The sequence below is a fragment of the Desmodus rotundus genome, chromosome 2, assembly GCF_022682495.2.
Source record: "Desmodus rotundus isolate HL8 chromosome 2, HLdesRot8A.1, whole genome shotgun sequence".
Taxonomy (NCBI): domain Eukaryota; kingdom Metazoa; phylum Chordata; class Mammalia; order Chiroptera; family Phyllostomidae; genus Desmodus; species Desmodus rotundus.
The window spans coordinates 203,139,653-203,157,789 of record NC_071388.1 but is presented as its reverse complement, the minus strand read 5'-3'; the positions used below and the strand labels follow the sequence as shown (position 1 = coordinate 203,157,789).

Sequence of the window (18,137 nt, the reverse complement as noted above, 5' to 3'; positions counted from 1 at the left end):
ACCACAGGGGAATGAGTGGGTGGAAGGCTGAGTCAGGGTGGGTGGTGGGCACAAGAATCTCTGACCATCAACCTGAGCTCCAAAGACTGGACCTTAACCCATGGGGACCTTAGACCTTCATCATCCAGTTGGAAATGTAGTGAAATTAGGAAATCAGGCCATATTTTCTTCATTTTATGAATGAGCCCAGAATATAAACAATCAGTATCACCACTCCAATGAAAAGGTGCCTGTGCTGGGGAAGTTCTGGAAAGGACAGTAGCAGTGTGTTGGTGAAGGACCCAGCCACTGGCCCCTGTGCCCCAGAGGAGAGAGGAGAACATTACCCTCTTATTGCCAGCTTCTTTCAACAGCTCCCAGGATCATACTTCTGGACCCTATACCTCCAGCCCCACTCTGTCCCCATCAGGAAACAAGGAGGAACCCCACACAAGGAGTGTGCATGGCAGGAGGAACAGTCTATAAAAGGAGACAGGGGGCTGCATCTCACAAACCTCTTAGTGCCCACAGGTGGGAGGTGACAGTTCCCATGAAAGAACCTCCGACAATTTTCACAGCGGAATAGCTTTCCTCCATCCAGGCAGATCTTGCATTTGTCTGAGTTTTCCTTCTAGAACATAAAATAATGTCCACATTACCATGGGCCCCCGATGACCAGCGCTGTGGGAATCTAGGACTCATGGTCTTTGTATGAACCTGCAGGGACTCATGTGTTTCTCTGAGCTGTGAAGGGACAGCATGGACGGGCGGTGTCAGAAGAAGAATTCTTGGTCAGCTGTGAAGTTCAGGAGGAGGGGCCTGGGTGGCCAGACCAGAGTGGTTTTTCCTATAAAACCAGAGACCCACAACAAAAGAAAAAAGCAACAAAATATAACTGGAGACATTGAAATTAAGAACAATCTAACAATATTCGGAGGGGAGGGGGGAGAAGACAATGAGGGAAAGGGTTTTCAGGAACTATTATAAAGGACACATAGACAAAACAAAGGGGGAAGGTGGAAGCAAGGGACAGAGATGGGTTTGACTGGGGTGGGTGGGAGTCGTGGGGGGGAAATGCAGACAACTGTAATTGAACAACAATAAAATAATTTAAAAAACAAAACAAAACAAAAACCCAGAGATCCTAACACAGAGAGACAGGCAACAAAACAAGAGGATGATTTCATGGGAATCTGAATCATCTGAGTACCTTGCAGAAAAATCAAGTTTCTGAAACAAAGTGATAAATCCTTATACCTATACCACATGCCTGAAATGAATCATGGAAAGGTGGTGGTATGTTGGGAAATTAATAAGATGGAATAAATTTCCTACTTTCTTGGCTGTAGGCTCCTCCTGAGTTGAAGGGCCTGGTAGAGGTTTCTGCACTATGGATTCTGGGCCTGGAGGGCCTCTGGCCCTGTGACAGTGCCTTTTGGTTGGAAAGACCATGGACACAAATGACCATGTCTTGCCAGGGAAGCTGGAGCTTTTTGATTCTGGAAGCCTGAGGAAGATGCCCATGACTCAGCGTGGCATGTATGGTGTGGATCCTCCATCTCTGAGTGTCCAGGGAGTGCGGCAAGTGCTTTGCGCTGTAAACAGAATGGGGAGCTCTCTCCCAACTTATGTACAATCAACTGAAACTGGATTTCTTACCAGTCTCAATATGTGTCCTTAACCAGACTTAATTTCAGTTGGAGAAGATAAAATTTGATAATATTTTCATCCAAATCTTGACTATTATTCATTAAACCCAAATAAATTTGCACAGCAGATATGAAGATACACTGTGTTATATACAAATATGTGTATCTGTGACAATGAACTGGCCTGTGACTGAGGTTTTTGTTAATGAAGAAAACACAGTGTAAGGAGTTATATTGAAGCTCAATGTCAGGTGCTGCTGTGACATCTGGTAACATTGAGATGGCCTTGGAGGGCCTATCTGCACATTCTTCTCCCCACTCTATATCCCTGGATAAGGTCCTACAGCTAAATAATGCTCCTTGTCAAGGGACCACCACTGATGCTGCCCATCCTAGAATATCAGGTTGCAGTTCCCTGTGAGCTAGAGAATCTTTGACACAAGCCAGCCACAACCTCCCAGGGAAACTAGGGGGACACCCCGCACTCTGCACCCTCTCATTGTCCACTTGGTTCCTGCGGGTGATCTTGGGAAAGCCTGCATGTCTGGCACTGGCCTCCTTTCTCGGTTTGGGAGTAGATGTGACTAATAACACCTGTCAATCCATCTGTGCAGTGACAGATGTTATTAAGGATGTTAATAAAGGATGAAAAGTCACTAAGAGTTATTTTGAATCTTGTTCTGGGATTTTGGGTGAAAAGTCTTACTAGAATCAAGAGTCTGGTCATTTGTTTTATATCTGTATATAAGAAAGTGCAAGTGCCAAATGACATCTTGCCAAGAGCTGCCATTCAGTGTTCTGGGAGAATCCTGAATCACAGGCCCAGTGGGGGCTGAGACTGTTCCAGCATGGAGGCCTGGGGACAATTTCCTTCTCCTCACCCTAGGGACTCACAGATTATCATCATCACTCTCCAGAAAGTGGTGACCCTCTTCCCAGAAGAACAAGGAAATAATAAATGTAAATAGTGCATAAGAATCTTGTATCCATACATTTTACTCAAGACCAGGCTCTTATTTCTTTGGCTCTTGTTAGCCCAGCCACACATTTGAATTGTCTCAGGAGAGTGTATAAAATAATAATATCCCAGTCCCAATGTCAGAGATTCTGATCAATTGATCTGGGTGGGGCTTAGGCATTGGCGTTCTCCTTAAATTGTAGAATGAGCAACTTGTGTATGAAAATAATCTGGAGACCGTTTAACAATTCTAATGTCCAAGTGATAACTTGGAATGGTTAAATCAAAATTTTGTGTAGGGTGGGATTAAAGCAATGTTATTTTCCCAAGGTCTTCAGGTGATTCCGGTACAGCCTAAGTTGAGAGTTAGACTGAGTGAGTGTGGTTACTAATGCATTAGGATCTCATAAGCCATTGCTGAATTGGCCTGCAATAGCTATCTTAGGAAACATTATTATTAACAGGGGAGAGGGTACTCTTGCTGGAACAGTTGCCTTCTCCTCCCGACAGACTCTTGGCTACTGGTAGTATGACAGGGCCCTCTAGGTCGCCATCTCTTATTGAGGGTCCTGGGAACCATGCACATGTCCCGGATAGAAGTCCAACACCTCCTGCAGCTCTTCTAGGACACCAGCCTAACGATAAAATGAAAGCAAGGTCCTCTGTGCTCCAATTCTTCTTCCAGAAGGTCACCCCCTCTCCATTCACCCAAATCCCAAGATGGCCCCTGATGGCTTTTCACAGGAAACTGACCTCTCCACACTGCACTTGCAGGGCTTTTGTACCGTCAGTAGAATGACTTGGCCTCCTTCCCTTCAGGCAGCCTCAGCTTTTGTCTCCACCCAGGGCAGAGAGGACATAGACTAGTGCGATCCACTGGAAAGTGACCTGAGAAATGGTCATGTTGCTGCCTGCCTCTTGGGTACTCTAGAGTCTCCGCTCCCCAGTGGTTTTGTTATGTGGTAAATAATTGAAGTCAAAACAATCCTTGAGCTCAGGGATATTATTTCAATATTACTTATGGACATTGGGCATTTCTATGCACTTAATAACTGTATGTTGAATGAGTAAATAAATGAGTATTGTTTCACTTAGGAAAAGAGAACATTTGTTATCTTTTTAGCAAATATTAGCATATAATAAATCATTGTTCTAGCTGAGTACTTCAGATTATATGACAACATACAGCAGCTGTTTCCAGAAAGTATAAGTGGCCCTCATCTGATGACAGGAAGCTGTCATGTGGTGCCAAAATTGACACTGAAGTTTCCAGGAACCAGGGGCTTTATCAACAAGAGAAGTTCTGAGAGGTACAGAGGATCCACCAAGGTAGTAATGTGTCCTGAGATCTGCCACTGTGGGTCACTTTGGTTCTTGATAAAAAAAAAAAACCAGCAACAAAATGTATGGGAAATTGAACCTTGTCAAAGCAAGGTGTTGCACCCACGGATAAGGATGGAACCAGGGGGTTGGAAGTTGCTAGATCCTTCAGGTAATCCAGATAAAGTAACTCTAGGCACATGGAGAATGGCGGAGACTTTACAGTAGTCACTGACTAGGTCCAACAGTAATTTCTCTCTACTAAACACAGTGGGTGAAATGTCCCAATGTCTGGGTGTTCAAAAGACCCAGAACATCAGGTAATGTAAAGGCCTGGAGCTCACATTCCCAGTGCTAGATGAAGTCCCAGTGGCCAGCTCTGTGTAAGCTAATGTAGAATTCTGTGAACATCCTGGGTGGCCATTTCTACCTGAAGTGTGTGAGAATGGCACCTCGCACCTTCCCCTCCTTCTCAAGTTCTCATTCATACACGAACTTGAAAAAACTACCACTTTGTCCTGAATCTGCACTCACATTATGTATGTGTTTGTTGCCTCCACAGCCTTCTTCCACAGAGGGGGAACCACTTTCACAGATAGAAAGGAAGCCTGCTCAGCCCCTGAGGTGGAGCCAAAGGGGGGCATCAAAGTAAACAATTTTCCAGGTCAGCCCGTCACCTAGGCTACATCCATCTCCCAAGGGTCCCTCCCCAAGAGCTCCATCCTCATGGAAAATTTGCCAACAATTTCTGCTTGAGAAGGAAATTTGTTTGTCTGTGTATATATTTCATTGAAGGATGAAAGAGTATATAAGTAATCAGAGAAGAAATATGCTCTTAGTTTCCTATATCATGAAGTAGTATATGGTTTCATATATCTCCCGAGATACACTGTCTACTAGACGGGTTCATCTGGATGCAAACATTACTGGGAGCAAACATTACTCCATCAGATTTCATTAAAGTTAGAAAATAGTAACCTTTATCAAAAAAATCTGGGATTGAGTTGAAGATGACCCTATGACCTTATTAAAAATGTTTTTATGTATTCCACAATCATGTTTGCTTTTACACCTTTGACAACTTTACAACGTCTGCATCTATAGCTAAAACTGAGCTAAGAGGTCTATTTTGATGGCTCCTTATCATCCCCATCTGAAATGGTTTACAGTTCACAGGTAACCTGGCATACCACCTAATGTTCAATGGAGCAACTCTGAAGGCAGGCAAAATACATACATACACACAAACATACATACATAGGTACATAAATCAATAAAGGCACAGGAAAGGAGAAAAAGAAACAAAGTTAATTATGAAACTGAGGAACCATAAAAGTGATGCACTACATATAAAATCAGTTATGTAATAAGAACTTGTATAAAGTAATCACCTTTTTATTCTTGTCACGTATCTTCGGAGGTGGATGGATAAATCCAAGCTGAAAGATAAAAAGATCCAAGTTGATGCTTAGCCCGTGTTTAAGTTTTGGGAGCCTGGCATTCCAACCTCCTTGGAAACATTTCTGCACAGATGTCCAACTGTCACCTCAAAGCCCAGCTGTCCGATTGAGAAACCGTCTCCCTCTCCTCACCTGTCCTTCCAGATCCGTCCACAGAACCCAGAAATACATCTTTGGAAACTTTTTCCTTGCTCTGTGCTTTTTCATAACTTTTCAGAGGTTTCCTTCACAATCTCTGTGACACCTCTCACCCCCTCTCCATTCCCACCAGTGCCACTCACAGCTGCCTCCTCACACCAGGGCTATCGAAGTGACACACACACATGTCCCACACCTACATGGTGTCACACCCTCTGGAGAATGTTGGGCACATAAAGGACAAACCCCAGGGGGGTCTAAATAGACGAAAGGAAGGCATGGGAGAGTAAGAATAAACACTGTGAGAAGGGCCTTCCTCGGGAGTTCAGGGAGCCCAGGGAAGGGGTGACCAGGGCAGGCCAGTCAGGGGGCATTCAGACAGGAGTGACATGGGGGCTGAGCCTTGCAGGCTGACTATATGTTTGTGGGGCTGGAAGACAGTGCAGTCAGTTCAGGGCCCCGTGTTGTCTGAGATACTGTTTTATACGTCATGTCACACCTCAGGAGACTCCCTGGGTCTGCGCTGCCCATGCTATGACTTTAAACTCCTTAGTTTGGCATTAAATCCCTCTGCAAACAGCCCCAACTGATGGATTACACCATATATCACACAGTCCCTCTACCTCAACACACGGAGTCACGTTAATCATGGTTCTGGTGTTAACACCACTCTTTCTCTGGACTGTGTTCTGCCCATGTGTCTGACTGCAGACAGTCTTCTTTCTTTTAGTGCCAAAAGTTGTCTGCAAGCACCTGGGTCAGAATGACCTTTCCCTCCTCCAAGCCCCTGCAGCCACCCTGGCAGAGCCCCTTTGACAAATGGATGTGCTGTCCTGTACTGAGGTATGAGTGTGGGGCACCTCTTCCTGGGAAAAGGATAAAGTCTGGGGCCTCAAAGCTCCAGGCACAACTCAGCGTATATTGGGCGAGCAAATAGTGACCTCATCTTTGACCACAACAAAGAAAGTCACACCTCCTGCCCCTGTCACTGAAATACCTCAATCAGCTGTTTTAGGGTTTTTCCACCGCAGGTCAGGCTGGTCTTCCAGTTACTTGCTTTATCCTTGCCTCCTCTGACTTCAAATTCCCTGGGGGTGAACCAGTTTCCATCTTCAGTTCTTATGCACTTCCTTGTGGCTCCTGTAAGATCAGGCATGTTGACCCTGACACCTCTTTGCCCTCAGACCTCAGAGGTTGGCCTCCCACCACTTTGGATCTGATGTCACCCATGTGGGTTCAAGATCAATGGCAGGAGCCTCTGACCTCCCCTTCCATACTTCAGAACCCCCAAACCCAGACTGTAAATTCCCCCCAAGGAGACTTGCTGCTTTGAGTTAAAATCTCAAGTGGGGGCCCTGCCGCTCACAATGGCACTAAGGCAACATCCATGTCCTGTGTTACAACAATTTTCTTTGAGTTTACTGTCATTATTGAGCAGATATTTTTCCACCCTTGAAATCTTGGGTAGCTGACATTTAAATAGTTATGAAATATTAATCAGTAGAAAATTTAACTGATATGTAAAAGATCATCATATACTTAACAGCATTATCATTAGATAAAAGGAAATTAAACCACAATCAAATACTACAGTCTAAGCACTAGGGCAGCCACTTCAAAAAGGACAAACAATAACAGGTGTTGGTGAGAATGCAGAGAAACTGGAACCCTCAGATTTTGCTGATGAGAATTAAACTGGTGCAATGCTTTGAAAAATAGTTTTTTTTCTTAATAAGATAAACATAGAATTGCCATATAATCCTGCAATTCCCCTCCAGGGTTATACTAAAAAGAATTAAAAAGATATGTTCACAAAAAACTTGACACAAAACAGTATTATTCTTGATAGCTAAAGAGTGAGAAACCCTAACTGAAGGATAAATGCAATATTGAATATCCATATTATGGCTTCCATATGACAATAAAAAGAAAGAAGTAGAATACATGGTACTGTATGTATGAACCTTGAAAACTTCGTGCTAAGTGAAGGAGCCAGTGACAGAAAGCAGATGTTATGTGAGTCAGTTGAGATAAAATGCTTAAATAGGCCAATTAATAGATCAGAGCACAGATTAATCATTGCTTAGGGTGGGCGATGAGCTGGGGTGGGAATGGGCACTGCCAGCTGAGAGGCATCGGGTTTCCTTTAGAGGGGGACAAAATGTTCTAAAATTAGATGGTGATGATGAACAAAATAAACAAAAAACAGTGAATTCTATACTCTAAATGGTTAATTATACATTTGTGAGTTATATTTCAGGGAAGCTGTTTAAAAAATAGTTATGAGACAAACATTATTTGTATTAGTGTTCTTATAGCCATATTAAAAATAATCTGATATGAAGTTCATCATATAGACAATAATTTAAAAGATTTATAATGTTAAAATCACAAAATACGGTATATTCATATGTAAACGAAATCTCAAAGTCACACCAGGAGGCAGGTTTGCAATTATTTTCCTTCTCTTAGATGGGAAGTGTCAGGCTCAGGAAGGTCCCAGTCTTCACACTGTCACTCTCAGCAGAGCTGAGGCTGGTTCGCAGGTTTTCTGATTCTCAACTCTGGGATCTCCTCACTACATCTAACCCCCTGTCCTGGTGGTGATTACCCAGAGGGTCCACAGGATGTGAACGTGCAGGCTGAGGGCCTCTTCCCTGTTATATCTGATTCAAAGTAAAAAAAATGCTGTATTTTCTACCCAGAGACTGAAGATCCTGCACTTCTCTTAGGTTCATTGGGCATCCTCACGGGCACTTGCACATGGGGGTGAGCACTTAATATGCACCACTGCTTACAGTGCAGAAACATCATCTTAGGGGTCCTTCCTTCTTCTTTCAAGCCACAGGGGGGTCTCAATTCCTTGAATGACAGGAAGTTCACATGGGTAACTCCACTACTTCATGTGGTTGCTTCACAGAGGGGTTGAAAATTAAAGTAAACCTTGAAACCTACCTCGTTCCAATTTCCTCTTAATTAACAGCCCCGTGATCTTCCCACAGTTCACAAGAAGTATTTCAGCGCGAAAATTCACAAGCACCTCTGGCTGCTGTCCTGCCCCTGAAAGAGAAGATTTTTCATTCTGTCTCATTTTACAATTGTACATGGGAACTTCCTATCATGTAGTTATTGTTTCTACAAAGTCATAGGGGTCCTTAGAGAACTTTACTCCACAAATCTCCAGAGTTCCAGAGTCTTTCTTTCAGTGGCATTTTTGATACATAACCACAGAATGTCTACTTTCATTCCACCTCTCAAACCCCCCCCCCAATCAGCATGCTTTAGCAGAGACACCAGGCATCAGTACAACTGTCTTAGCTCCCCATGCAGTCAGCCCCCTGATTCTTAGGTGACAGTGACACATGCAGCTGCTGTCCTGGTAGAAGGGAGCTCTCTGCAGCTGGGCTATTTCCCTGCACTTAGGTTGCTGGACACAAAGTCCGAGACTGTACCTGCCTCTTCCTGTGTGAGCTCTGACTCAGGAGCAGAGGGGACAGTGATGGGGTGACCTAATGGAGATGGTGTCTGCCTGCTGTTTGTGTTCACTGCTTTGCCTCATTTCTCCCCACATCAGCTTACTCCAAAGCTGAAAGGGGAGCTCAGGAAGCTCCAAACAACCTGCAAATTGCATGGCTGGCTGGATTATTTGTAGTGTGAGGATGGTGTGTCCTTTATCAAAAGCTACACCCAATGCTCTGATCATCTAACTCTATGACCTTGTTTCCTCCTGTCCACACACTTCTCTGTTAGGGCTCTTTGGTCACTGAAGGCAGCTGTCCCCAAGGAAGGCAGAAAGGGATCAGCCTCTTCCTGTATTGTGATCAGGACAAATGTGTGGGGGGGATTAACAGTGTTATAGAGACCAACTCTGACAATTCTGGATTCTGTTATGACTCTTCCTGGGAATGATGCCTTTTTCTTTCCGCAACCAGCCTGGAAGGTGGAGTCGTCGGAGTGCCCAGGTGATTTAGATTTGAGTTTTTTCATGTTTTTTGGAAAGACCTTTGCACTTTTTATGTCTGACCCTTCTGGATGAAAAGTGTGAGTGACAGTAGGAGATTGCGGAAAGAAAGATAACATTAGAGCCAGTGGAAAGGAACACACTGGTTTTGGAACAGTGAAGGAACAGCAAGATCCAGGCACCTGAGGAGGAAACACCTAGGAGGTATGGGAGGTGGAGAAGCATGAATGGTATCTGTCATTCAGAGCTGCCCTGAGTCCTCCTTAGAGAATGAAAACACCTGGTCCAGGTCTTTTACCACATGGATGCTGAGCCTGCCACTTAGCATCTCATCCAAGGAAACAGAGGCTGGTGCCAGCACCACACAGAATGTCTCTGGACAATGTCCCCACATAGATTCTTAGTCATTCGTTGGAGGGTTGTGAAAATAACAAATGTGACCTGGCTGGTGTCATGGACATAGGAGGCAGATTGGATAGACGGTCCTCAGGCAGTGACCTTGCCCCCATCTTGCCCCATTAAAAACTAGACACAATGAACAGAAGCAAAAACTCATAAGATCTATAGCTGGCCAGTGGCCCAGCCTGGAGGACATGCCTGTCCCCCCACCTCCCAACTGATGAATATACACATCCGTACAGACTTCGACACTGGTGAGTACTTCCCTTTCAGGGCACCATGTTCGCTTGTCCCTCCAATACAAACATGGTGACTTGCACCATAGGAGTGACCACAGGACCCTAAAACAACTACGGTTGAAGGGCTTTGGTAAATGCTGCAGGAAACAAATGAATGGATTGGGTCTCAGCTCCCTTTGGTGATATTAATCAGAGTGGCTGGCGGAGTGGTGTCCTCCTGGGGACACTGCCAGACTCTGCTATGTGGGGTGAGCCTGTTGGGAGGCAATTTTCTGTGGCATTTCCACCTGCCTCAGGGTATCTTTTCAAGGAATTTTGATTAAGAAACAGTGTTGCAAGCTAGAGTTAATGTTGTTACCTGATCAATACAAAATAGAGAACATCTCACCCCTGAAATATTTCGGGATAGTCAATTCTCTCCTATCTCTCCGGGAGAGCTCCTTAATTCCAGGGTGATGGTCCTGTTCTGTATCTTGATAAAGATTTGGATTTTACAAGAGAATACTTTAATCATAACTCTTAATATTTGTGCATCTCATTATAAATGATAAATTTCATATGAAGAGACAAAAGCACTGCAAACAAATATTGCAGTCTAGTTAATACTATACGCGCTAAAGGGATTGGAGAGAAATGTACGGATGCCTGCAGATTGAAATGTTTCAAACCTGAGGATGTTTAGTCAGTGGATAGGGAAGTAGGTAGATGGACAGAAATGTGAGAAAGCAAGAACGGTGCATGTTAACTGTGCATTGATGGGAAGGTATTTTGATGTTTATGGTAAAATATTTCAAGTTTTCAGTGGCCTTGAAATTTTCACAACTTGATAGTTGGAAAATAAGATTTTGGCAAGAAAAGAAGCTGTTAAGCAAGAAGTGACAGTTAAACTACAAAAAAGAAATCATCAGCCATGCAATAGATTCTAAAAGACAAACAGTAATCATATTGGCGTGCGGAAGAGATATTTCTGCTTAAAAATTCTTTCAAGGCAAATTAGCACATACAATACCGGCATGTTTGCCACAGAGACAGCCTGCTAAAATAATCAGCTATTAACTCCACTAGAGAGAAAGTAAAACCAAAGGAAAGAAACAATGATAAGTGTATAAAATGATGAAAAATTCATTTAAGGAAATATTGACTACAAAATGATGATAGTTTCAAAATTTATAATTAAAAGGAAGTAACAAAATGTTAAACAATAATGATGGAGATTGGATGTTCAGTTTGAGACTATTCATGCTGAGATCCTTGACATCTTTTGAGATTAGGGCATAGTTGAAGAGATTGCAGAAATTTTATCTCCAATTTCCAAACCAGCAGAGAAAAATGGTGGAATACGGAATTATATCTCAATCAATCAGAATGATGGAAAAAGACATAAAAGCACCCAAAGGAAATGGTTAACAAGAATACAGAACACATAAGTCCAGATATATCCAGAATTATAATAATAATAAAATCACATTAAAAGATCAGATTTATCAGAGACGGTTGCAAAAGGCAAAGTGTCATTATGAGGCATAACATAAACTGCGTAGGGGGACTTAATGAAAAGGCAGTAAAAAACATAGAACATAAAAGTTAGTGTATCGATATCCACACACTGAATAAAGACTTGGAAGCAATTATAATTACAGAGGAACGCCCTGTAATTATAAAAGAAGAAATTCACCTAAGTAGTAATAGTCATGCATAGTCTCAAAGTATTTCAAGCAAAAAAACAGAACGAGGAGGAGTTGTCAAATACACAGTCAAGTGGGAGCACTTAATCCATCTCCATACGACATGCTGGAACACGTGCAACCTAATTTTCCAGGAGATCTCAACAACCAAGTTGTGCTTCATGAAGAGAATGGAAATGGGGAGAAGCCAGATCACCAAAGTAGTTCAAATGTGCATAATTTTAAAGGGACAGAAAACATTTACAAATATTGATCACACATTAGATTCCAAAGGAACTTTCAACAAATTTTTATGAGCTAATGAAGTCAATTCTTCATATTGTGTTCCAGCTACCCATTTTTAATTCCTAATTCACTAAGAGAACATCTGCATTCTTGGAGATGTCATAGTCCAGACAAAATACCATAGTTCAGAACTTCACTAATAGCTGACAGGACCACCTGTTTCAGATTTGATGAGTAAGATGTGGGAAGTGGGGAACTCCAGGAAAGCTTCTCACAAAAGAGATAGACCTCTGAGGGAAGGAATTTTTGCTATCCACCATTTCTATTTCGGATGGCCCAGAGCACAGCCAGGTGGCTGGAGCTCAGCAGGCACCCTGGACAATGACGTGATCTTCAAAGTGGCTAAACTGAAAGACAGAAGAAGCTTCCAAATACAAAGGGCCTACACAGCTAAAACCATTTTGAAAAAGAGAAAGAAAATTACAGGTCTTAGTACATGATTTTAGGACTCATCATAAAGCTGTAGTACTCAAGCAAATATAATATTGACCTAAAGATGGACATATAGGAAAATAGAACAGAAAAAGAATTGGAGAAACACACCCGTAGTTCTATGGCCAGATGAGTTTCAGAAAGGATGTCAAAGCAATTGATTCAGTGTAAAAGGATGATCTTCAGTAAATGGTGCAGGGACAATAGGATATCTATATGCCACCCCCCAAAGGCCTTACTTAATGTCATATGCGAAAATTAAATAGCTCCAACTGGGTATCAGATACCAATCTGACAGCTGTCAGAGGGGAGGGAGGATAAAGGGACTGGGAGGAAGAAGGGGAAGGGATTACCTAAAGAACATATATGAATAACACATAGACACGCACAACAGTATGGTGTTGGTCAGAGGGAAGGAGGATGGGGGCTGGGTGGTGGTGGGTAAAGGCAGGAAATGGGATGTCTGTAATAGTGTCAACAATAAAAATAAAGTTAAAAAAAGAAACAGATTAAGATTCTGGGGATTACACATGGACAGCTCTGTTTCTGTTGGTATAAAGTTCTTGAGAACCATATAGGTCTCCCATGTATGTCATGGGGACCTGCTCCATTAGACAAGAGGCTCCTCCACGGATCTTCCCTACATAATCACATACCTATTTTTGACTTCTGCTGAGATGGCTGAGGGGTTCTGTGAGTCACACACATCTGTGACTGAGTACTCTGATTTTCCCCTACTTCTGAGGTTCCAGCAAAATGTCATTAGGCCACATTCTTGGTCATTTTGCAGAGCACACTGACCTGACAGTGAATTTCAATTTCAGCATCTTTTGCAACCTGAGTAAGCTAAGAATAATCCAAGTCATCAAGTCCTGATTCCTTTTTTTTTAACAGGTCCCCCCTCAGTTTATCCCTTTTCTTTCACATTTTATTGTAAGCAGCAAAAAGAAAACTGCTGCATTCTCATCACCTAGAAATCTCTAGAAAGTTCTGCTTTCCACATATCTGCAGTACAGGGTTTCCCTATGCTTTCTGTCTTTTATAATAAGGATCTTCTTCTTCCATTTCCCAAACACATGTTCTTTACTTCCTTCTGGCCCTGACCAGTCACACCTCCATATTTGTCTGTTCAGGATGATTTACATTTTCTCTGAAACAACATAGGTTTTCTTTCCCATATTCTTCTTTCCTTCTGAGTCCTCTCTAGTCTTCAGCATCCACATTTCTAAGAACAAATTGCTCAAGGCAATCTAGGCTTTTAAAAATCTTTCTACTTGAGGGTCGGGAAGATGGCGGCAACATAGGTGGGAGCGGAGTCCACTTCCCCGCAACGCCAGGGAAATACCTAGCTGATCTGAGGAGCAGAGCGAACAGCCAACAGTATTCCAGCATATACGAAGATCAGAGAGCAAAGATAGAGGACACTGAAAGATCTGACGGTAAGAAGAGTGCTGAAGGACAATAAGGTCCACGGGACCCAGGACCGCGCGGTACAAGGGCGGCAGAAGCGCCAGCCCTGGCGCAGGGGCTGCGGCAGGAGTCTTGGGAGAGGGCCAGGCTGCGCTGTGAGCAGCCAGGTGCTTGATTAGACCAGGGGGGCTTGAAAAGGAGGAATTTCTCAAAAAGAAAAAGAAAATAGAGACACTCAGGGGTTAATTAGAGAACTCTCGGTAGTAGCCGAGGCCCCTGGCGCCCCTCCCCCTCCACCCCTGGACTGCTACGCTCACCTGAGGTCCGGTCGCGCGCGCGAGCAGATTAGCGAACGGGACCCACACTTGAAACCCCGGAGGGGCGCCCACACCTGAAACCTCCGAGATAATTTGGAGCAGAGTCTAGCTGCTCCACCCACAGGCCCAAAACCTCGGAACCCAGTGCCGCGTGATTCAGTCCCAGGGCGGCCCCGCCCGCCCGAGAGACTCAAGCCCAGGGCGGCTGGATCGGGCCCCCAAGCACAGAGCCTGTGGCTCAGCGGGCTGCGCGCGCTCACCAAGCACAGGGCCGGCTGGGTGCCTGTTTTCTAAATACAAAGCTGCTGGCGAGTGTCCTAACCCCAAGGCGGCTGAATCCGCCACCTGCGCGCCAGCGTTCCAAGCCCTGGCGGCTCGATTGGTCCGCGGGCTGCGCGCTCAGGGCACAAAATAACGTCACAGACCCAAAGCAGCTGGATTCCCCTGCTGCGCGCGCACGCGTCACAAGCCAAAGCGGCTGGATTGGCTGATCAACGGACTGATTGACTGCCAGGGACCACACCTACAAAACAGCGAAGAGTGTGACCCAGGAAGAGAGAAAAGTGAAACCAATCCTTCCAACCACCCCCTCCCGTTGCACAGACAAGGACACCAGCAGAAATAGCCTGAACGGTTTAAAGCCAACAGAGGTTTTTTTTTTTTTTTTTTTTATCCTTTTTCTTTTTTTTCCTTTCCCCCTGAATTCCTTCTTCCTCTCTCTTTTTTTCTTTTTTTTCATTCCTTCTTCCTCCCATCCTTTACCATTTTTATGTTTTCTTCCTGCCTTCTTTTATCTATTTCTATGTTTTAATTTTTGCTAAAATTCCTTCTTATCTTGCCTCCGATCTTTCTTTATTCCTTCTTCCCTCCTTCCTTCCTTTCCTCCTTTCCTATTTCCTTGTTCCCTCCTTCCCATCTTTCTTTTGGTTTGTTTTGTGTGTGTGTGTGTTTTTTTTTTTTTTTCTTTTCTTTCGCCCCCCCCTTTCTCTTTTTCCCACAGGTGAGACAACAAAACCTGGAGTGCTGAAAAGACTAGAGTTAGACCGTGTTAAACACATAAACGTCAGCTCAAGACCAGTGAGCACAGGAGAGTAAGGAGACAGCACCACCGAATCCCATTGGCATTCTACCATAGAAGTTCATATCATAAATCCAGGGAGTCAGAACAAAGCAATTTAAGACACAGAGGCCAACAAGAAGAGCCTCACAAACAATGGGAAGACAAAGAAACAATTCCCAAATGAAAGGAAAGGAGGAAGTCTCAGAAAGAATACTAACCGAAAAAGAGGCAAGTCAACTATCAGATACTGAGTTCAAAGCAATGGTCATCAGGAAACTCACTGAGCTCTCTGAGCTCAAAGAGAACTACCAGAAACTACAAGGAAACTACAATGAACTCACTGCAAACTATATCAACATGAAAAAGGAAATAGAAAATATCAACAAGAGCCAAGAGGAAATGAAGAATACAATTTCTGAATTGAAGAACACAGTAGAAGGAATTAAAAGCAGACTTGATGAAGCAGAGGATCGGATCAGCGAGCTGGAGGATAAAGTAGAAAAAAACACCCAGAAGGAGCAAGAAAAGGAAAAGAGGCTCAGAAAGAATGAAGAGGCAATAAGGGAAATGCAGGACAACATGAAACGTAACAATATCCGTATAATAGGAATACCAGAAGGAGAAGAAGAAGAGCAAGGGATAGAAAACCTGTTTGAAAAAGTAATGATGGAAAATTTCCCTAATCTGAGGAGAGAAAAAGTCACCCAAATCCAGGAAACACAGAGAGTCCCAAGCAAGAGGAACCCAAAGAGACCCACTGCAAGACACATCATAATTAAAATGGCAAATTTCCAAGACAAAGACAGGATCTTAAAGGCAGCAAGGGAGAAAAAGGAAGTAACATACAAGGGAGCCCCAATAAGGTTAGCAACTGACTTCTCAATGGAAACGCTCCAAGCCAGAAGAGAATGGCAAAAAATATTCCAAGTACTGAGAACCAGAGGCCTGCAACCAAGACTACTTTACCCAGCAAGGCTCTCAATCAAGATAGAAGACCAAATAAAGAGTTTCCCAGACAAAAAAAGTCTAAAAGAATACAGCTCCATCAAACCAGCTCTGCAAGAGATGCTAAAGGGACTGCTTTAAGGAAAGGAAGGAAAAGAGGAAGACAGAGGAACACAGGTAGGAAATAATGGCAATGAATAACTACCTATCGATAATAACCTTAAACGTAAATGGATTAAATGCTCCAATCAAAAGACATAGAACAGCTGAATGGATAAGAAAACATGACCCACACATATGCTGCCTACAAGAGACCCATCTCAGGACAAAAGACTTACACAGACTGAAAGTGAAGGGCTGGAAACAAATTTTCCAAGCAAACGGACAGGAAAAAAAAGCAGGGGTAGCAATACTCATATCTGACAAAATAGACTTCCAAAGAAGGGCCATAAAGAGAGACCCAGAAGGTCACTTCATAATACTCAAAGGAAGAATCCACCAAGAAGACATAAACATTGTAAATATATATGCACCCAACATAGGAGCACCCAAATTCATAAAGAAAATCTTGGAGGATTTCAAGAAAGATATTGACAGCAACACAATTATAGTAGGGGATTTTAACACCCCACTATCAAAAATGGACAGGTCTTCCAAACAAAAGATCAACAAAGATATTGTGTCACTTAACAATACCTTAGAGGAAATGGACTTAACTGATATATACAGAGCTTTTCATCCCAAAGAAGCAAAATACACGTTCTTTTCAAGTGTCCATGGAACTTTTTCAAAGATAGACCACATGATAGGACACAAAGCAAGCCTCAACAAATTCAAGAAAATTGAAATCATATCAAGCATCTTCTCTGACCACAAGGGTCTGAAACTAGAAACCAACGCCAAGGGTAAAAACCCAAAACACTCAAAAGCATGGAGACTGAATAGCATGCTATTAAACAATGAATGGGTCAAGAACGAGATTAGGGAAGAAATCAAAAACTTCCTGGAAACAAATGAAAACGAACTCACAACAACCCAAAACCTATGGGACACAGCAAAGGCAGTCCTGAGAGGGAAGTTCATAGCAATACAGGCCTACCTTAAGAAGTTAGAAACAGTTCAAACAAACAACCTAACCCTATGCCTACAAGAACTGGAGGAACAACAACAAAGACAGCCCAGAGCAAGCAGAAGGAAGGAAATAACCAAGATCAGAGCAGAACTAAATGACATAGAGACTAAAAGCACAATTGTAAGGATCAATGAATCCAGGAGCTGGTTCTTTGAAAAGATAAACAAAATCGACAAGCCTTTAAGTAGGCTCATCAAAAAGAAAAGAGAGAGGATCCAAATAAACAGAATTAGAAATGAAAGTGGAGAGATTACAACTGATACCACAGAAATACAAAGGATCGTAAGAAATTACTATGAAGACCTGTATGCTAAGAAATTTGAAAACCTAGATGAAATGGACACATTTCTAGAAAAATATAATCTTCCAAAACTGAATGAAGAAGAAGCAGAAAACCTGAACAGACCAATATCAGCAAAGGAAATTGAAGCAGTCATCAAGAAACTCCCATCACACAAAAGCCCTGGACCAGATGGTTTCACAGGAGATTTCTACAAAGCATTTAAGGAAGAACTAACCCCTATCCTTCACAGACTATTCGAAAAAATCCAAACTGATGGAAGACTCCCAAACTCTTTTTACGAAGCCAACATCATCCTAATCCCAAAACCAGATAAAGATACAACGAAGAAAGAAAACTTCAGGCCAATATCGCTGATGAACATAGACGCTAAAATTCTCAACAAAATATTAGCAAACCGCATCCAGCAATATATTAAAAAGATCATCCACCATGACCAAGTGGGATTCATCCCAGGGATGCAAGGA

At 43.0% G+C, this 18,137-nt stretch overlaps 1 protein-coding gene across 2 annotated transcripts in view; it reads right to left on the bottom strand.

The window, feature by feature from the left end:
- The window catches only part of LOC112307899 (nuclear body protein SP140-like protein), a 54,415-nt gene that overhangs the window by 2,188 nt on the left and 34,090 nt on the right, over positions 1–18,137 (bottom strand). For both annotated transcript variants that reach the window (XM_024564072.4, XM_045198178.3), the window contains 4 exons: positions 8,460–8,564; positions 6,502–6,644; positions 5,298–5,345; positions 495–610 (listed from right to left, as the gene is read on the bottom strand). In XM_024564072.4, the coding sequence (XP_024419840.3) occupies positions 495–610; positions 5,298–5,345; positions 6,502–6,644; positions 8,460–8,564 (412 nt within the window). The remainder of the gene's footprint in view (positions 1–494; positions 611–5,297; positions 5,346–6,501; positions 6,645–8,459; positions 8,565–18,137) is intronic.